Genomic DNA, 22,356 nt, shown 5'->3' with positions numbered 1-22,356 from the left:
TATGTATAATATGTGAATCAATGCTTGTAGAGAAAAAAGACAGACAACTGATGCCATGGGAATCATTATTACTATTTTACCCCATTTTAATCTGTTGAACCCCAATTGTTATCATTCATTTGAGGTTAGTTTGAGCCCATTAAAGATAAAAAACAAATATTCTTTATGGGAAATGTTTCTATGACCTCAACAACATATAGCCCCACTTCTTAATCATTTGATCTGAATCGAATGGCTAAGATTGTTCACAATGTTATGCCAAATACTATTTTATTTTTCATTTGTTTCTACAAAGAATTTTTGGATAAAATTTTGGTGTCCCATGATAAAATTAGGGCAAGCCTAAAAACAATAAAAACAAATATTTTTATAAAACTCAATGACCAAAATACCCTACATTTTTTAGGGGTATTTTGGTAATTTTGCACCATCAGAATTTTTATTATTATTCTTTTTATCATGTGGCCCTCTATCAAATCTATGCATGACCCAAATTTTGCTTCAAAATTATTTGTAAAAATAAAAATAAAAATTATGAGCCGTCTGATCAAGATCTGATGGTTAAGAGCTAGCTGGTGACATTCTAACTCAAGCCATTTCAGCCATCTAGTCAGATCTGATGGTTGGGACTAGGGTTCACATATATAATTGGGTGGGCTCACATAAAAAGCTTTCCCTTCTTTTATACCATTAATGATTTCTTGCAACTTGTCCCATGCAAATTGAGGGCAAAGAGACAAAATATTCATTTTCAAGGCAAAACACAAATTGACATTTTATAAACTGTGAGTTTGTCACTGAACATGTGGCTGCAAGTTTGGAATATGTATTATAGGCTTGCACATAATTAGTCCACCGTTTGTGCAGGCTCAACCATCCAAATTATAAATAATTTTTTGTAAATTTTTATTGTATAGAAATATATTTTATGTTAAGATGCTTACACTAATTTAGCATTGTAGTTAATAAATTTTGGACACTGATATACATTTGTTTTGTATATATTAATAGGGATATTTTTGGTCATTAATAGAGGTATGATGTCATCCATATAAGGTGTGACAATACTCACAGAGAGCACACTAGTGGCATTTAATGCTTTATGAGGGTGATGTCCCACCTCATGAAGATGATGTCATACCCCTCCTAATGACAAAAAATATCTGTACTAAAAACAAGTTCTATATACAAAACAAGGGTATATAGGTTTCCAAATTTATTGTGTATAATGCTAAATTACTTCATAGTGTGAGCACCCTAATATAAAACCCTTTATAATGATTTTCAGAATGTATTGGACCTTATTTATTAGGACGAGAGGAAGAGTTGTTTTTATAACAATTATTTTAGACTATGATATTCTAAATAATAAAATTCAACAATGAAACAATTAAGGGAGTGTCTTTCTTCAAGGGCAATATTATTTAAGCACTTAAAATCCCTTTAATATTGTTAAGAGGTTTAAAAGATGTCAATTGATGTTAGAGGGTTCACTTTTTAATTTTTCTCTCACTCATATGCCTCCTTAAATAATATAATCGGCATTGTTTTAGTTGGAAATTTAGAAGAAACACGAGTATTGTTGATGCCCCCTAACTCGTGTCATTTGGCTGGTTCTCTTAGGGGGTCAAATTAATGAAATGCTTATGTTTACTCAAGGCGTGCAACCCTAAACAAGGGTAAATTGGATATTTTTAGATACTTTTTTTTTTGTAGGTATTTGAGTGAAATGAAAATTTATGTGAATTAATTATTGTTAAAATTAGGGAAAATGATGAGGACGCTGTCCCTAAATCCATGTATGACATAAATCAAATTCCCATTTGTTCCTCATGTATGTCTTTATTATTATTTACTTCCTTTCATGTAGTTTAGCAATAGGAATCGAATTTGTGATGTAGTGTTGTTATATTATATTTTAGTATTAATAAAAGCAAACAATATTTTTACATATATTATTTTCTACGATAGTAGACATGGACCTCTCCAGTGCTCGAGCTAGGTTTTTAAAAGTACTACATACAAATAGTGTTGAGAGATGAGTGTAGGATGTGTTTGTCCTATGATAAATAAAGAAAAATTATCTTAGTATAACTAAGATATTAACTATTTAATATTTTTTTATAAAAAAACTCTTAAAAACACTTACAGGAGAAATTGAATAGTGTTTTACCCCACATGTTATGTCCATGACGGTCTTTTAATCCACGTTGTTCGAAAAAATTGGATGGCACTGAGCCTGTAGTCAAAAACACTATTCATTTTCACATATTCATGTTTTATATATTGGTGCAGTTGACATACGGATGCGTCTGTAGCTATAGAGGTAAAGTGCACCTTCAAATTTTATCATGTTATATAATTTTGATGTAAAATGTTATTAGGATTATCTCAAAATATATTTTTATATCTAATTATAAAATATTAAATTTTAAAAATGGTTAAAATCAAATAGATCTATAAACATATGAAAATCTTGAAAATGGACGGTGTAGATAATATGTTGTAAAATGCACTATTTCCAAGACTTAAAATCTTTTTATTTTTCATGGTCATACATCTCGATGTCGAGATGATCAATCAAAGGGTTTTTCAACATTAAAACAACCTTTTCCGATGGACTTGTGAGGTGCATTCGTAGTTCTATATTATAAGGTTCCATCCTTATATAAACTTTTTCTTTTATATATTTTACTTTAGTTTTAAAATATCTCTCAACAATATGAAATAATTAATATTTTTTTTATATATTTTACTTTAGTTTTAAAATACCCATAAAATAGACATGATTTTGACTTGGAATAATTAAAAAACAATTAGAATGTCAAGTAGTTGTAAAATAAAGTGTATTTTTATAAAAATTGTATACTATGAGACCATTTATTTTTTGTACAAAAAAGTCACAATCACTTTTAACCATTAGATATGAAACCTAATAGATAAAAATATGTCACACAATACAAAAAAATTTATTTTAAACGTTTTACTTAAACAACCATACATCATCAAACACTAAATTTAAAATCTAATAGTAATATCGATTGTGACATCTTTGCCTTAAAAAATAATAAACGGCCTCATTGTATGCAATCCCTTCCATTTTTATACGTTTTTTTGAGATAAGATGAAGGGTTAATTGCTAAGAGATGAGAGGAATGTACTTGTAATTGGAGAAATAATCAAGGGTCGTTGTTAACATTGGCGGCAATTCCTGTCGCGCCTTCTTAAATAAAAATTCGTGCCCTAATTTCTCTTTCTAGAGAGTATACTTCGCAACAAAAATGACGAAGAAAATTTGCTCTCTCTAAAACGAGAGCTATTGAGGCTTTCAATGGGGAGAAGAAAAGCACGGTCTTTGCACCACTCATGCCCTAATTCTCTCTCTAGATGAACAACTTCTTTCCCAGGGGAAGGTAATTCTGGTCTATGCACTCTCTCTCTAAAATTAAATCAGTGAAGAATTGAGGTTTGGACATGAAATTGTCAGTGCCATGCCGTAATGCCTTCTCCAGAATAATAGTTTCTCTCTTGAAAAGGTGAAATTTTGGTCTATGCCCTTTTTCTTTCTCTAAAGGAATAGTTTATCGCAGAAGAAGATAATGGGTTTAGAGTTGGAGGTGGTGCCAAATTTTAACTCAGAAGATGTATTGTTGTCGTATCCTAGAGGGGGGCCAATATTCATTGCTGGTTTTGTTGGCCCTCTCACTAGTGTGCCTGTATTTGAGCTCTCTGTAACTGAGGATTTTGATGTAAGTTTCCCTTTTATCAGAGCTTTAATTTTGCACATCTTTTGTTATATCTATTTCTCGTCTTTTATTTCTCTTACTCCTGTGTCCTTGTTGAATGATTTCATTGGATTATTTAGTATGCATCCTATCCAAACCTAATTATGTGAGTATTTGGTTGCCAATTCTTTGAGCTTTTGCCATGGAAGAATTTGGATAATCTTTGCATGGTTGTATGTTGTTGGTGGTTTCAACTTTTAGTGAAAATTCCTCTTTATCAGTTTTTTGTTGGCAAAAAGTGATGATTAATGTACTATTTTTTTGTTTTTTACACGTTCGCTATTTGTGAAACTGATTGGGAATTAAGGAAATGGGGTTCATTTGTTACCTCTCGAAAGAAAGAAAATGAAGTGCTGTTCATTTCATACCTCTCAAAAGGAAAAGAAAAATATATTTAAGTGAGGATTATTCATCAGGCTGAAAAATCTAAGATAACTACTCACATTGTTACCTGGAGAAGCAACAGTTAAAAATTCGCTATAGTGAATACTTAGTTACCATGAGACAAGTTTCTATGTTTGAGATGATGTTTAGAAATATTGGAAGTTTGCAGAACTCGAACAGGAATCTTTTGGCCATTTGGATGGAAATGAAATGGGGAACAATGACTTGTCTCTTTTGCTTTGTGCATATGTTCTTTGTAGTTTCTAACCACATTTCATTTTACTAATGTGTATTGATAACCATTCGGTTGTCACAAAATTATTGTTTGGATTTGGTTCGACGCTCACCAGTCATAGAAATAACTGCACTTCAACCACATTTTTGCATTATTATTATTTTTTAATTCATGATTATTAAGGGGTTATCCAATACACCTATGATTGGTTATTTGTTTATATAAGATTTTGACGTAGTTTATGAGGAGGGGCGAAGATCTAGTTTGCACATGCCGATTTCTTGTTTATGTTCATGCAATGCTTCCACTTGTCTCACTTCATGGATGAAGTCTTGGAACCAAGAGACCGTTTAAATAGTTCCTAATAGAGTCTGTTTTTATACTGTAATCGAGTATGACATTTTGTACTATTATATTAAGTGATCTTATGCAGTTTTCTTATGCCATTTTGGCCTTGTGCATGAGGGTCTTGAAGCTTCATATAGTGTGCTGCTGTGTTCTATATTGTTGACTTCCTCATTCCCAACTGCATTGTGCATTGTTACATATGCAACTTAAGGTCTGGCTCATATTATTTTTTAATGATGCAGGCCTTGCAGGCAGAATTATGTTCAGATATAAGTCAGTCATACGATGATGAGCTTTTGTAAGTCCGTTGGGTTTGTTGACTGTTCATTCATTTGGTTTGTGACTTTGTGTTGTCGTGTTTTGTGATTTGTGTTGCATACTTTGCTTTTCAGATCCTGTGCATGCTTCTCTCATTTGTACCTGAAATTAGGGACTGTAAATTAAAAGCATAATTCTTTGACAATTTGTTTTTTTGTTCTCAAGAAAGTAGAGGATGAAAATATCATTTTGAGAAGGTCCCTTGTGCAGATACTTGTGTAACAAAGTTCATGATGATGGGGTAGGTTATTAAGGTGGTTGTGTAAGTTGCATCTGTTGAACTTGGGGGTACCAGAGTATACTGATGATGATTATGGAAATCTCCGCACGGAAAATTCATTGATTGAGAGTGAGATACAATAAAGCACAGGAAGAAGGTGTGAACTTCATTCAAGAAAGGCCTGGATTTTTTTTTCATTTGTGAAAGTGCGTACATATAGAATCTGTGTGTGAGCATGTCAAGAGATACTTCTCTGTGGGAATGCCTATGATTCCACTTGAGAATATTAGTGTTGGGAGGTAAACTGTTTCCCGAGTGCGATTGCAACGTTCCTGCTACTAACTTTGTTCTTTCAAATGTTGAGAATTATGTCCTGGATGCTAAGGGCGAGATGTGGCTTGGATTGATTGGGTGTTTGGGCACAACCGTAGGTCATGCCTGTTGAAATTCATATCTATGAAATAGCCAACCTAACTGAGCTTTATGAAGCTGTGAATCCCTCATGGAATTTGTTGGCATGGAAGGCTACTGGGTTCTTCTCTTGCACCATTTTAATTTTGAGAGCACAGAATGAAACTGACATTGGTGTTGTTCCTATGGAAGCGACTTGGTGTTCAATAGTTTAGCAAACTTGAGTTTATACTGGAAAGCACCTGACCATTTTGAGGAGTGTTCTGCATTAGTGGCCAACTATATCTGCTTGGAGTTAGTAATTAATTGCAAAAATATTGGTTTTGCTCCAGTCTTGTATGCTATGGAAATCGAATTTCAGGCCAAGGTTCTAGCCAAAAGGAATTGACATGGGCCTGCACAAGCAGTGGAGCATGTGGTTTAATTTAATGCAAAGTGAAGAACCTTACTAGGGCTTGACGTGCCGCTAATCCTCTTGAAAGAGAGGGGTGCATTCGGGAATGTGGACACAGGTGGTGCATGGTTGTCGTCAGCTCGTGCCGTAAGGTGTCGGGTCCCGTATTTTTCGTCTTCTTGTATATTCCTCGAATAATCCTCCGGTTGTGCAAACCAAAGGGAACGATGACTTTGGGTAGCACCAAGTCTGAAACCAAGTGGATTTGTTTTTTGTCCCATATCTATCTATTGTAATTATTATTATTATTTAAAATATTACTATTGTAATTAGTCTAATAGAATTTGGTATATTAGTAGAATAGAATTTTGCTTCTATATTTCGAAATTTAATTTAAATTTTAATTAGATTTTTAATTTGTACACATCGAGCCTCGCTGTTGTCCACTACATTCAAATAGGTTTGAGCTTTCAATCTTTTTTTTTTATTTTTTGTTTTTGCAAAGTATGGGGGAAAGAAGGAAATATATTTCAAAAAGTTGTGATTCGTTCGCGGAAATGTTTACAAAGAGACCATTTACTTTTGGCACAAGGTCACAACCACGTTTGTCCATTAGATTTCAAATCAGTTGGTTACAAGAGGGTCATTGACTAGACGCAAATTTCCAAAAAAACAATTCAAATTTTGTGACATACCTCAAGCTGTCCAATTTGACATCTTAGGGCTAGGAGTAATTGTGACCTCCTTGTAACAAGTCTCATAGTTTACAATCCCTTTGTTCGCGGCCATTTCTCGATTCTTGGATTAAAATTGTTATGTAAGCCTGTTTTTTTGGGTTCTTTATTGAATCATAGGCACGTTTTTCACAAAAAGCCACAAAATTATTGAATTTGCGGAATTGTATTTCGAAAATGCTATTCGCCTGAAAGTTTCAATCATTTGGATTGACTAAATCTGCTTTCAAACCCCAAATCTGGTTTAGGGGTTTGGATTTGGAGTGTTTGAGGACCCTTTGACAATGTTTGGAAGGATCAACTAGCACAGAGGTTAAAGATTGGAAGATAAGCTTTGAAATTTTGGGTAATTTTCTTTTTTGTCAATTTAATTCCATATTTGATTGATTTCATTTTGAACTGACCACTTGATCTGGTAATAATTCAATTTGTATGCATGTTCTATGATTTCTTATTTTTCCTTCTTTTAATTCTTTATGAATTTTACCTCATTTCTTTGGGATTTTTCTGGCCCACTTGAGGAAAGCTCAGTGAGTCTATGTGGAACTTGCCAGGCTGACTAACTCCATGCTCTATGTGATTTCCAGAGCGGGTCCGGGTTTTTACCAACACTGCTTTAAGAAGCAGCCCATATGGTCAATTGAAAGGATAATTGGTACTAGAAGGGGGGCCTTTTGACTACAGAAATGGAGGAGAAATCAGGGTCACCTCAATTGACAGTGACAGTGTTATAGAAAATAGTGGATCATCCACAAATGGGTTGCCACAAAAATGGTGAATTGCCTGGAAAAGAGAGTAAAAATGATGGAGAAACAAGCAGTGCCCCCAATTTTTATTTTTATTTTTTTTTTGGGGGGGGTGGGGGGTGGGGTGACTGAATGATAAGTTACTGAGATAGAGTTTACAATTATCTCATGAGAAGTGAGTCTTGGGCATCCCACAAGCCTGGTGCTCTGTACAAAAATGAATGTGGTAAAAATGGGTATACGGCAGCCCATATGACAGGTGCTGAAACTCATGAGACCAAAAAAGAAAAGGGGGTAAGCCACAAGTCCGGTGCTCAAACCTTAGAAGACAAAAAGAAGGGAGGGGTAGCCCACAAGCTGGGTGCTCACATGTTCTATCACAGAGGAGTAAATGATGGAATCTCACAAAACAGGTGCTCAAAAACTTCGTAGTCATAGAAAGGAGAGTAAGGAGCGTGAGGGGAGGTTTGAGGAGAGGGGAAGGGGTTGAGACTAGAGAGAGAGAGAGAGAGAGAGAGAGTAAAGAAGAAATGCCTAAAGTAGTGGTAATAGGGAGGGATGGCAGAGAAAGGAGAGGAGGGTTCGAATTAGAAGTCAGGTTATGATTTGAAGGGAGAGAAAGAGGTGGCCAGACAAGGTTTCAAAAAACGCTAGGCGGCCTGCCTGGCGCCCAGCGCCTAAGCGGGCGCCTAGACCCTCGGGTGCCCTGTAGTTTTTCACTTTGGGGGTTTTCATATATTGAGAGTTTTTTGTTTGACTTATGGGGTTAAAAATAAACCCCATAATGTTGTTATACAACCTTGGGGGTCAAAATGACCATTTTTGCCCTTTTGGGCGTTTTAAAAACACGAAAAAGGCCTTGCAGCCTTGGAAGTCCATCTAGTTCGCCTGGGTGCCCGCTCAGGTACATCCGTCCGTGTAGACCCATGCACCTAGGCACATCCGCCCGTGTAGACCCAAGCACCCAGGCACATCCGCCAGTGTAGACCCGCTTGGGTCTAGGCGTGCGGATTTTTGGTCTAGGCAGCCTAGGCGTCATGTGGACTGTTTTTTAAAACATTGTGGCCAAAAGTGAGAAGAGAGTTTAAGGCATATAGAGGAGTGCTTCGTTTGAGGCGCACCAACAAACAAAGTGTGAAATGTATGGTAGTGAGATAGCATAGAGGGTGCATATTGGGGGCCAAGAAAAGAAAAAGAGGAAGAGGAAAGAAGCAGGGGGAAAGGAGCAGAAAAAATCAATTTTATTGTATTAAAGTATAAAGATATTTAAGAAGGGTGCAGGTGGCATACGGATGCATCCGTAGCTGTAGAGGTAAGGTGCACCTTCAAATGTTATCATGGTATATAATTTTGATGTAAAATGTTCTTAGGATTATCTCAAAATCTATTTTTATATCTAATTATAAAATTTTAAATTTCAAAAATGGTTAAAATCAAGTAGATCGATAAGCATATGAAAATCTTGAAAATTGACGGTATAGATAATATGTTGTAAAATGCACTATTTCTAAGACTTAAAATCTCTTTATTTTTCATCGTCATACAATTCGATGTCGAGATGATCAATCGAAGGGTTTTTCAACATTAAAACTACCTTTTCCGATGGATTTTTGAGGTGAATCCGTAGTTCTACATTATAAGGTTGCATCCTTATATAAACTTTTTCTGTTCAAGAAACATGTATTCATTTCCAATACAAAAAGGGATCAAAGTGCAAACCAGTTTTTAGCACACGACTGGGAAGTCAAGTGTGGGTTGAATTTATGACAAAATGTTGGGAGGATGCAACTATTTTAGCTACAGCGTCCCGGGATGCATTAGCCTCTATCCAAGAGTGCTTGAGGATTATTTGAACAGCCTTGTTGATCTAAAAAATTTGGTCAAATATAGGGTTCAATAGCTATGAGGATGTGAAAACTCTGCTTACCTATTAAATAACATTCTGGATATCCCCTTTGATTATAAATGATCTGACCTTGTATCTATAAACCTTCCCATAAAACTTGTGCCGTGGCCAACATGGAGTTGGAGATGTCAATGGGGCCCAAATGGGACAAAATGAACTGAGCCGAGCTGTTTGTGAAGGGCCCCTTTGCGTCGTTCCTGATTGTCCAGCGTTGCCAAAGGAGCTACTTCGAACTTTAATCTGATTACCCCTATCTCAGGTGGAAGCCAGAGATTTGCTTAGGATAATTATCATTCTGATCTTTAGGATTACACTCCTAACTGCGCATAAAATCCACTGAAGTGAGGGCTCGGAACTCCTTTTGGAACCTGGCCCAGGAAATCACCACAGATAAGATTTGATCCTCGACCCCCACTTACTGGTCTCTCAGCCAAATACCCTGCGATCGCGCTCCAGCCAAACAGCCTAAGTTATTGCCGTGAAGGAGGTATACCAGAGTAAGAGACCCGAGTAACGGTGTGGGAGCCAGAAGTGCAAAAAACTGTTGACTATGTGAGGTGTGGCCTGCTCGCAGTCAAAGAGCTGTAGATAAGAGTACCATTAGTGGCCCACCACCAGACAGTGTATAAAAAGGTTATTGATGGTTTCCTCCTCTTTGCACATGGCTCATTGATTAGTAGGGTGAACTCCTCTCTTTGTTAACCGATCAACCATGAAGGCTTCTTGGATAAGACCAACCACTCGAATTCCTGGATTTTGGGTGGGACTGATATGAACCTGTCTTTATATGCTATGGTTGGTAGATTAGAACTTTGGTTGATAGTCTGGTAAAACGAGGAGACCTAAACCAGGCTGGAGCATGCAGGGGCCCGCAACATCTTGTCCCTGCCAGAATGAGGGACAAATTGAGACATTGAAAGTTCCAATATACCGGCCAGAGCTGGTATTTCAGAGTCCAATAGATTTGTCCTCGATCTAGGGAACCAATCTAGCTGGTCCTCCATTACTCCGTAAGACCGAGCCACCATAATGTCTCGGTCCATGACAAGGGAGTATAAACTTGAAATAGAATCCGAGGTAACTCACCCATCCAAAGGTCCTTCCACAGCCTAATCCTCTCACTGGATTTAACCCAAACCAACTCGAAAACACAGGGTAAGACTTGTATCCCTTTCAATGTACCTTAGGCGTGAGCATTGGCTGTGCCTCTGGGGAGTCAGTTATCTGACGTGTTACCTCAATTGGCATTCTCTAAGATTTCTCATTCCCAGATTGCTGGAACTTTTGGTTTATAAACCATATCCACCTTATTAGGTGAAACCTCTTAGTCCCACCTGCTCCGGTCCACAGGAACTCTCTCATCAAGCATTCTAGCCGATTGACCATGGCAACTCGCATCTGGAACAGCAATGTATAGAATATAGGACATTGGAAACAGTTGCCTTAATTAGAGGGATCCTGCCAGAATGACAGGAACCTACCTTTCCGTGCTGCTAATTTGTGTGAAGCATTCTACAACTGCGTCCCGTTTGTCCTTGCATGCTGCCAAGTGCCTGTTAGCAGCACCTCCACTTTTCAGAGAAGCTACGAAATTGCAGTCACCCTTAATTGTAGTGGAGGAATTGGAGGCGACGGTGAGAGTGGATCTGACGATCACGGATGTTTGGTAGTATTTTAATTTTAATTTTTTATTTTTTACAAATTCAAATCACTTGAAATTTTAGGCGTGTGTTTTTCAAAAATAGGCAAATCTACGAAAAATATTAAAAAAATATTTTACATGAAATAAATTGACAAAAATACGTCCCAAAAGTTTCGGGGGTATGTTGGTCAATGTTTTTTTCGTGAATTATTATTTTTTTATATGTTTATTAGGTGCACTTTGATGAGAAGAACGCACTTCTAAAATTTCAAGTGATTTGGATTTGTAGAAAAAAATTAAAATTCAAACACTACAGATCGGCCTAGATTCCATCTGGGCCATTGGCGTTTACTGTAGTGATTAGCGAGTGGGTGTACAGAATCCACTCCCTATATATATATCGAGAGAGAGAGAGAGAGAGAGAGAGAGAGAGAGGGGTTGATGGCTAGTGTGAGAGACGAAAGGGACAGAGAGAGGGAAAGTTATGGGTGGTTAGGGAGAGAAAAGGACAGATCAAATTTTTTTTTCTTGAAATCATTATATAGGGAAAAACTGGAAAAACAATCAGTCCAGTCTCTTTTCAAATATATTGAAGGGGTGCTTGGATTGAAAACATAAAGGTGAGGGGGTGACTGTCCTTACCAAAAGAGGGGGGGGGGTTATTTGTTGGCATATCTTTTAGGAAGATGGAGATGAACTTTAAGTAGTCTTCTCTTTTCTATCTGGTTTTGCTTTCTTAAATTGGAATCTGCTGTTGATTTGCCAAACAGGATCGATGAACTAAAAGTTTTCACTGATGAAGAATTGGCTGAAAGAGCACTAAAAGAAGCATTTAAGGTAAATGCTACCCAATGTTTGTCTCTCCAAGTGTTTAACTTTGAGTTGCTATCTAGATTCTACATGGCTATGTAGATTCTACGTGCTTTAATATTCATGCGCATATCCTCTGGATTTATCTCTTTTTGTTTAATATAGGATCATGTGCAGTCTCAGAATACATCGGAGCTTTCAGAAGGGAAAGCACATGATATGTAAGCAACTGGAGCTTTAACTGAGTTTGGTTTCACTCCTCTTAATTGTGACGCAGAATTGTCATCATATGCCATTGGTTTTATATAATTTGAGTGCATTCATGTTTATAATGTGATGCTGCATTGTAGGCTGGAAAATGGTCACAGGAATTCAAACAATGAGTCAACTTGTGCTGAAAGTTCGGGACAAGAAAATATTGATCGTGAAGCTTCTGAGTCTTCCAATGATGGTGCTTCTGCACTGGTGGTTTATCAGGCTCCAAAAAAGAAGAAAAGGGGGAGACGCTTTGACAGATATGCCCGTGATGCTCTGTTAAGTGTATGTAAACTGTTAATTGTTCCCCAGTTCGTATATTTATGCAAGACTTGTGAAGTTGTGAACATATGGAATCAATGCTTGCTGCTCTTTTGCATCTGTAGATGAAGTGCTAGTTAATGTTACTCGTTGAACTACCAGCATGGGATGGTATTGGATGTGTGTATGGAGTGCTATTTGGTATGCATTTATGTATCCCATGTGTGTTTCCTTTGGTTACTTGTTTTATGCAGTAGTTTGGGATTGGATAAATATTGGACTAAAATTCGTTCTATGTAGAAAGATGACATGCATGTAATGCACTGTAACTCCATAGTAGAGATAGGAAGAGGAAGATGTCAGAGGTCCATCCCATAGTTATCTTTCACTAGAACAAATGTGTGTGTGTAAGTGGGATCACAAATGATTAGCATGAAAGGTTCATATCAAAAGCATCCAGAGGCATGTTCTCTGGAGCGGGGGCACATTCTCACCAGGAATACCGACAACGTAGTATCAAGCGTTGAAGTAAGGGACTGCAGCTTATAGATGTGGATCCCTCTTATACCACCTCTAACGAGATGTGCATGGAAAGCAACTTAAATAAAGGTAATTATTTATTTATTTATATATTGTTTCCCCAAAAAAAGATTGGGTGCATGACGTGTGTATTTATATTTAGTATGTGTTTATCTTTTTGATACATCACATTTTTTCATCGAATGAAAGAGTCACAAATTGCCCAAAAAAATGTATGATGTATACTTAGACTCTTAGGGCACGTTGGTTTTAGGAAGATAAACATTCCTTGGAAAAAAGAAGTTATTCTTTCTTGGGAAGTGGAATGCTATCTTGTGGAAAGTTTAGGAAGTTCTAAGTACTTGTGTTTGATAACTTATTGGAATGTTAAAAAAGTTTGGGTACCTGTGTTTGATAACAAATATATATTAACAATATAAATATAAATATATGATATATATAACCTAATGTAATATAATATAATATATACTATATCGTAAATAGTGAATAGTGATCACCAATAGCAGTAATCGACAAAAAAGTTAAGAGAGTTTGGGTAAAGTTTAGGTTCCCATTACTGTAGCAGTTTTTGTGCAGCCAAACGGGGAGCTACTACAGTGTTAGGAACTTTTTTTTTTTTTTTAAGTGTACAGTGTTAGGATCGTTATCTTTTTGAACCCAAACGTTCCTGCAAACAAACATGCCGTTAGAGTTTTCCATGAGAGTATTGATAAATAGAGATGTATATGGAGATTAATTCAAGAACGACAGAAAAGAAAAAGATAAACCAAAAATGGATCAACCAAAAATGGGAGAAGGGACGATTGGAGAGCCTTTATAGAATCTCCTAGGTATCCAACCCTACACTTCCTCTAGCTGATTAATTAGTGAATTCATTAGAGGATTTGCAATGACTTAAAGTTAGATTTGATCTTCCATGTCGTTGGCTAGCCTCTAGGGACATGGATGATCCTACTGTACTCATCTAATAACATTAAATGAATCCCTCTTCACTATCAATGGGCTTGTAAACATGCTGGAATGACACTTACCAACCAGTATATTGCTACCATAGTCATCAATTGATACACCCAGCAGATCTGAAGTATCTCACACAACCCACAGGCTATCTGTAAACACACCACATACCTTAAAAGTGCATCCATCAAAGTTAAGCTTCAAGGCACCATCCTCATCATCTAGAGCCACCTGCCAAACCTACTATTCCGCTGTGCTCTATGTGCCACCATTCTTCATTCATTAATGATGTCTTGTGTCCTAATTTCTTGAAAATCCTCCATCAGGGCCCAAAAATAAAAGTGTCTTGCTTTTCCTCATTCCATTGTGGCCATTCAACCCTCTCAAGTTGTTCACTACTTCCTTTGTCTCGTAGGATGGCCAAGAAGCTAATATTCCACAGGAGATGGTTTCTACTACTTGTGATTACTTGGTCAACTGAGTAGAGCATAACCTAGAACATGCTAGAAGATTGAGGATGTAGCTCCACAAGTCCCATAAAAGGAATCGTAAAAAATGAAATGGTTAACTGATTCTTTAGGTTATCATCATGGGCTGCATATGTTGGGAAAATAAATCTATTGATGATGAAGATCAGCCCGAAGAGGTTTTGCAATACTTGCTGGTCATCCAAAAGCCAAAGCTCTTAGGGGAGCAGGGACAAGTATGGTGATTCTTCTAGAAGTGTATTTTTATGAAACACTACAGCCTGTTTTAATCATATAACAAAATGTGCAAAAACGTTGATAAGATTCATGATTATATACTAGTCAACTTAATCAATACTTTTAGGGGAGATCTTAGGTGTAGGTACTAGTTACAAGATTTGCAAATATGCTTTCTAGTATTAAAGGTGGAATGTTGCTTTGTTAACAATGACTGCTACACTATGGTATTGTAAACAAAATCATGGCAATTTTCTGGAAATTTCACATAACCATTATTGGTCCTATACACGTACAGTGAGAGGGGCAAACATATCTATTCCATACCAAAATTGGGCTTACTGCTGATATCATAACAAAATTTTCCACATCACTTGAATTAATTTGTTTTTGGTCACGTATGGATTCAATATGCAGTGTCTTTTACTTATATGGAATCAGATGCATTTTCTTTCTTGTTTAATTATTTCCTTTGCTGATAAGCAAGAGATACAGGCCTACAAATTAGGGTTGAGATGGATTCCAGACCACTAGGTTACAGACAGAGTTCTAGCATTGAAGAACATATCCTTATTCCTTCATTGCAGTTTCATAGCAGAAGTTTTGTCTCCCCTGTTGATGGGAACTGAAGTTTAGAGTTTTGTCGTTAGAAACTTCATTGAGAGTTAATATTTATTGATAAAAGAAAACTATACTCTTTTCTTTAGTTTATATCTGATTATTATGTGGCATGATGAATATGCCTATTGAAATGGCTATTATTTCAGCTGCTAATTTTTACTGAGTAAAAGCACAAGCATCTGTATATCTTATCGTTTTCACTTGTTCTCTTATTCTCAACTCATTGTTTCAGAGTGATGTCATTGCAAAAGTAGAAGAACTAGCAAAGATAAAGCAGAAACAAGAGGAAGACAAAGCAGCGGTGAAACTGCATGCTCTCAAGTATGCTCTATCCTTATTTTGATTTTTGGCCCAGGACCGGCATTGAAATGGCTTTATGCTACTTGGAGAAAAAAGAAAGAAAGAAATGTTTATTATGCTGATATCCGTACCTTCGCCTTTATTCATCAAAACATGGACTTAGTTTATAAGAATTTTCTAAAAATGATGCCTTTTTTAACTAAAAAGTCTTAATATTAAATTTAGTAAAAGAACAGATTTTTGCTCTTATGTTTAATTCTCAATTTTATCTTTCTTGATTAAGAAATTTGTTGAAAACACTAGAATAATTTTGAAAACTAATTGAGCTTTTTTTGAGTCATCCACTGTGATCCTATGATCCTATTGCGTTGAGAACTTCTTTTTGCCAAGATGTTTTGGTTTCAGTTTCCTGCTTTATAATTAGGAATTAAATGCTATGCTTTTAGATTCCATTCCGAGAGGTCTTGACACTGCATGATAATTTATTTTTTATTATATGTAGAACTCAAGCTAAGGAAGGAGCAATGCCACCCTCAGATAATGTTGAACGCATGAGGTCTCTTAGGTTTATCACCTCAGGGAAGAAGGTAAGCTTTTTATATTCTGATTTGATTAGATCTTCTACGATACAAATGTGGAAGAATGGTTTCCCTGAATATTTGGGTCTTGATGTCCTCTGGTAATTGCTTATAGGCCTGAGGAAGGGAATTGAAGTCATGGCTTATTTATCGTAATGCCATGGTAGGCATTGGTAGCTTTTTGTGTCTTTGGACCATATCATCTCACTGTAAAATTTAGGCATTAGGTTTTCTAAATTGGTTCACTTTTTTTATGCCTTTAACAGGTGAAGGCATTGAGTTCCCTTGCTTTTGTACCAGTCCGTCACCCAGAAGTGGTTCTCTGTGTTGAGATATACCATTGTATACGGAAGAAACTGAAGGTATTGTGACCTATTTGTTAACATTAAGATCATATCATACTTATGAAAAATCTAAATATTCCTGTTTGTACCTCACGTACTTGATGTAGGATACACTGTAGATTTATCCCCAAATTAGCATCATGCAGCTGCAGGTTTCTTATACCAGATTTCTTAAGCAAAATAAAGCATCAAGTTTTCTATTTTTAGTCACCTGGTTTTTGAACTGCATGTACCATTGTTTGATCTCTTCCTTTGAGTTGATGAGACTACTATTTGTATTGATTTTTGTAGTAAATTTGCTAAATATTCCTTCAGTGGCAGCACAAGTGCATGTGAACTTTACGTGTAAATTTCTGGTAAATGTGGCATGTATGTCTTAGTAAAAGGAAACCATTTATTTGCATGTTGCTGTATTTTGAATTGTTTCACTTTCAGGAGAACCAAAGACAGAATGACACTTAAGAATCTTGCTTATTGTGAAACACTGTACCTTGGTCAATTTGATATGCTCTTCTGTAGAAATGGAGTGTATACTATTTTAGAAGATGCCGTTCACGATGGTTTCTGTTTCTGCGAGTCTCTTTAGGGTCCTGACAACCACCTGAATTTGTTCAGGGGGAAGCTATGAAACTGCGCTGGTTTTTTTGTAATCGATAAGAATGATAAAGTTCTAATAAATTTATTTTATGATTGTTAGATTTCAATAAAAAAGAAGCAAAATTTTAGACAGTTAACACAACTAGGCTTGCCATTGAGGCTGTAAGTGGTAACAAATCCCAAAAGCCTAATAACCCTTGTTACATTCACAATGGTTATGTCAACTACCATTTTGTCAGCCTCTCTTGAGTGCACGAGTAATTCCTAAAATGGAGAAGCAATCGTTAAATCCAAAAATGTCGTGTTTTTTGGTTAGGAAAGTTGGTTTGTATGTATCACAGGAAAAGCCTTCAGTGGCTTTTGAATATTGAGTATGGTTTTATTTATATCTTAAGAAAATCATCATTATGCAATTCATTTTAGGATAGACAGACTTATTTATCCAGTGGAGAAAAGACTTTCTAAAATGGCTTAACTTATTGCTATGGTTTAGTTACTTTGAACTTGCAAACTGAGTTTATATTTGTTTTTTCATTGCTCAATGTGAATGGAAGACTCATGAATACCTGGTCTTGGGAAGGCAACGCGTCACTGAGCTGCGGGATAAAATCCACTGTTTCATGGATGAGTTGATGTGTAAAGAGGAATTACATGATCCCTCTGGATATTTTCTCATTGAGGTAAACAGGAAGTTGTGTTTCTCATTTTCTTTTGTTGAACTAGAAAGTTCCTTAGGGCCTGTGTTTGGATGCACTCATTATCACTGATAATTCCTGTTGCAATAAAGTTAATCTTGATAATGAGTTATCTGTTGTTTGGCTGTGTCAATTATAAAGTTATTTGAGATAAACTTATAAATGCGGTTTTATATATAAGTTTCTCTTTGAAAAGTTGATTTCACTTTATTCAAAATAATTTGCTGAAAATCACATGTTCTCTTGGCTGTTAAATATTTAGATAACATTATAAATAATAGAAGATACATACCAAACAACTAACAATAAAATTATCCATAGTATATTAATTTTAGATAAGACAATATATTCCAAATGAAAATTATTTTTAAGTAAATGGGCGTCAGAGATGTTCTTTTCAAGAGATTGGACCTTCAAAATTTCTTATGAGAGCTAACTAGATAAATCCAAGGAGCACTTGTTCCAGAACATGATCAATAGTCCCAAAACATGTGAATCGTTTTTACATCAATTTCTCAGGGCGTGTGAATCAATTTTTTTTGTTTTGCAATATGGGTTGTTTGAAAAATGTGGCAATAAAGTTTTCTGGTGCCTGAGAAAAAAACAAATCCCAAAATTGCAAGTTAGGGAAAAAGTGGCTGGAGAAAACAGGGACCTGCAGGAAAATGCGTCCCCAATGGTGAAAGCTTTAGCTAAATTTACCAAAGAGCTCATTGGCTTGAACTCTGAAGCTAAACTTTTCTATTGAATCTCTTTGCGACTTGTTAGTCTGTGACACATTCAGAATAATCTCTGTTTCTTCTCTTTTATTAATGGCAATGACGAACCTCATGACCTCTTGACCACCAATTTCTGTAATGTCCAATGAAATAATCGTACAGTCAAGCTGTATGATCACTGGAATGAGAGCAAAAGCTCCCAAATTTCATGGGATTGAAGATCTCGAAATACTGAAGTTCAAAAATATTTTCAGAGAATTAAGGTACAAAAATTAGAGCTTTTTATGCAAAAGTTCTCCATCAAATATGGACAGCAATTGCAGATGGTAGCCTTCCCAAACTATTGTCTTCTTTCAATTAGGATAATTGATTTCGTATGGCTGGGACATACATGGTATGGAATGGAGATGTTTCTAGTGAGAGTAGATGACATATTGAACGGCGGCTGATAAAGATGAGGCAGAACATAGCAATATTGTATTAGTTGAAACTTGAGAGGAGATGGTTGTCATTGTGTTTCTCTCCAAAAAAGAAAGATGGCATGTCTCAAATGAATCTAGAGAGAGATAAGACCAGATGAATCTCTTTTAGGAGCAAATATCTCAGAAATCCCTTTTGGAACAAATCTAGAGAGAACGACTTCATACTCCTCTTTCCCCCTTGGATCTCCTGAAAGCAGTGTTCGTGTCACTGGAAATTCAAATCCTGGCCAAAATCAAGTGGGAGCTGTTGAGGGTAATTTCATCATTTTCTAATCTAAAGAGGGGCACATGGAGAAGGGAGGGCTAAACTAAAAAATAAGAAGTTTGAAGGTATATTCTCCTAAAAAATATATCTTAAATGTTTCTTTTCTTGAAAAGCCCTAGAGTTTATTCTCCAAACAGGCCCTTATAGTTTCTAAATATGCAAATGGGAAAGTAAACTTTGATTCAATGCATTATTATTTACTTCAAATCATCAGGTCATCACTGTTTTATGAAACAATTAATGTTGATCGAGAGTGAGGTCCAATGGTGGATTGTCTCTCTCCGAATTGTATGCAAATGCACAAGATGTTCTTGGACGATGATGACTGAATGGTCTGTGGTATACTCTCCTCTCCCTATGTGAATTGATGAGCGGTTTTGCTAAGATCTATTGTCATTTATGTACTCCTGCAGGATGTTTTCTGCAAAGATATGAGGGATCCATCAGCTATAGATTACAGTGAACCTATATTTGATTGGATGAGGAATAATAAAGATGATGCATTACAAAAGTGGAGCTCTATTCTCTCCAAAGGATTGAAGAAGTTTAAAGCATTTCTTCCAGACTCCACTCTAGCCACAAGTTTGCCATCTTTCAAAGCTGTTGACATGCATAATACGCTCTTCTGTGACTTGAAATTTCGGTTGGGGGCAGGATATTTGTATTGCCACCAAGTTATGCATCTCTCGCCTTTTTTCATCATTTTATTAATAGATATACGAAATAAGGAAGAATATACTATGATGATATTATCTAATGGACTGGGTAGAACAGTAGATCATCAGGATTGTCACCATCCAATGAAATGATGGATGGTGATGGAGAGAGTGCGAGCCTCCAGTTTGGGATGGCTGTAATGACAGCTATCCCTCTACCCATGACCATCCATGATTCCATTGTACAGCTGATCACCCCCGTGTACTATGGTTTAGATAATGCATTGCATTGTAGCATACTTTCCAATGAGATAAATTATTGGGTTTACCCTTAACAATGGAAAAAGTTTATATAAGGTTGCAACCTTAAAATGTAGAATTAAAGATGCACCTCAAAAATCTATCGGAAAAGGTTGTTTTAATGTTGAAAAGCCTTATAATTGATCATCTTGACATCGAGATGTATGAATATGGAAGAAATAATAATTTTGAGACCCATAAATGATGCATCTTGCAACACATTATCTAGATCATCCATTTTTAAGATTTTCACATTTTTATGGATCTATTTGATTTTAAATATTTTTAGAGTTTAAAATTTTATAATTAGATATGAAAATAGATTTTCAGATAATCCTAAGAAATTTTTATACCAAAATTGCATGTTACGATAAAAATTTGGAGGTGTGCTTTAATTGGATTTTTTTAAGGTTGCAAACTTTATAGAAACCGAACCTTTGAACAATTGCGGCTCGTACTTCAAGTAGTTCATGTTTCCTTGCCCTAAATCCTCTCAATTATTGTCTCTTTCAGTGAAGCCTTTGATGGGCCTCGATGCTTTCTTTTACTATTACGACCATTTAATTGATTGGTTGATTAGTTTCTTTGGCAGGGGGATTGCAAGCATACTATGGTGATAAGGGACATGAGATTGTTTCATCCGGAGGATGTGCAGAACAAGGCAGCATACCCGCTCCTCGTATTTGAGCACCAAACATTTGATCACAAATGCTCCATTTGTGGCATCTTTCGAGCGGTGAAGGTTACATATGATGACAAGTGGGCCCCGACGAATCCTTCATATTTCTGCGAGAATTGCTACTACCTACTCCACTACTCAAAGGATGGGTCTCTATTGTATAATGATTTTACTGTTTATGATTGCAGCTATTGTTGAATATGGAGAGAGAGAGAGAGAGAGAGAGAGAGAGAGAGAGAGAGAGAGAGAAGGGGGAGGATTTATACTCCCAGCATGTAGTGAAGAAAATGGTTTCAGTGTGTTCTATGCTGTAATAATCGTTTGTTTATTAAAAATTGAAGTGAGAATAATAATTTTGATTTTCCTTGAGGATGTTGTTATCTGAATTATGGTATGCTTAATTTCTTTTATTTATTCTATGGCTATTTTGTGTTCTTTTTCACGGGTGTGTGGTTTAACGCTAGAGAGCTTAGAGGATAGCAAAACACGATCTGAGAAACTAAATTTGATGGTGGAGAGTCAAATCGAACAGTGAAAGGAGTGCACACCATTAAAACATTAAAAGAAAAAAAGAAAAAAAAAAACACGTTAAAGGCCTATTTGGTAACTGTGAAAGTAGGAAAAAAAACATATTTTCTCAATTACCATATTTTCCCATGTTTGAGAACAGGGAAAAGGATGACATTTCTATGGTTCTATGTTTTTCTCCATTATTGGGGAAAACTAATGTGCACCCCCAAGGTGCGCTGCTAATTCTCAGGAAAATGGGGAAACGAAAGATGCCGTCATTCCTTTTTTATTTCTCTAACCTCGCAATCTCTATCCTCTCCATCTCTTTATCCAAGCTTTCTTCGATTGTTACAAGCATGTTACACTCGGTTTCTAGCCGAAGTATTTTGCTCGTATCTTTTTTTCAGGCTTATGGTTTTTAACAGAATTTCCAGTAAAATAGCTTTCTCAAAAACCAAACATACCATGAAATTTAAGAAATAATTTGCTTTTAGCGGGTTCTACATGCCATTTTGTATTTGATAATTATTTGGTGAGCTTTTTAGAATTTGACGTTATTGTCAGTTCATTAATAAATATGATATTGTTGTCCATTTGTTGAGAACTTATAAATGGTTGCTAAAACACATTTTATTAACAAGGAAATATATCAAAAAATGAGTTGAAATCTTTTAAAAATCATTGAAAGAGTAAAAAAGATTACAAATTATGCTTGGTATATACTTTTAAATTTTTATAATATCCTCAAACAAAAATTGTTAAAATTTTTTAAATTGCCCTTATTTGGTGTTATGAAGCCACGATAGTTAGGCATAATTTAACAATTTTACCCTAATTATTGAGTTAAGGCTTTTTTGTGGGGTAAGATTGTCAAAACATGCCTAATTGTTCGGGCTTCTTAACACTGAATAGGAGCAATTTGAAAAAAACATAAATATTTTTTTGGGGACTGATATAGAA

The 22,356-nt window shown here is 35.9% G+C and overlaps 1 protein-coding gene across 18 annotated transcripts; it reads left to right on the top strand.

The window, feature by feature from the left end:
• The first annotated feature begins 3,256 nt into the window (after positions 1-3,256).
• On the top strand, positions 3,257-21,255 carry SRD2 (snRNA activating complex family protein). Of its 18 annotated transcripts, none has more exons than XM_088849302.1 (12): positions 3,257-3,413; positions 3,591-3,749; positions 4,995-5,050; positions 11,894-11,960; positions 12,099-12,154; positions 12,284-12,473; positions 15,504-15,592; positions 16,074-16,158; positions 16,416-16,511; positions 17,645-17,770; positions 19,665-19,925; positions 20,800-21,255. In XM_088849302.1, exons 2-12 carry the CDS (start codon positions 3,600-3,602, stop codon positions 21,082-21,084), a joined length of 1,461 nt encoding a protein of 486 aa, XP_088705428.1. In that variant the 5' UTR covers positions 3,257-3,413; positions 3,591-3,599; the 3' UTR covers positions 21,085-21,255. The 18 variants fall into 18 exon arrangements, with proteins under 18 accessions (XP_088705428.1, XP_088705426.1, XP_088705435.1 ...); XM_088849300.1 differs by having other exon boundaries at positions 20,788-21,255; XM_088849309.1 differs by having other exon boundaries at positions 12,284-13,058.
• The last annotated feature ends 1,101 nt before the right edge of the window (positions 21,256-22,356 follow it).

Source organism: Amborella trichopoda, chromosome 10 (assembly GCF_054954075.1).
Source record: "Amborella trichopoda isolate Santa Cruz 75 chromosome 10, AtrichopodaSantaCruz75HAP2 v2.0, whole genome shotgun sequence".
NCBI classification, from domain to species: Eukaryota; Viridiplantae; Streptophyta; class Magnoliopsida; order Amborellales; family Amborellaceae; genus Amborella; species Amborella trichopoda.
This window is presented reverse-complemented; position numbering and strand designations above follow the sequence as displayed.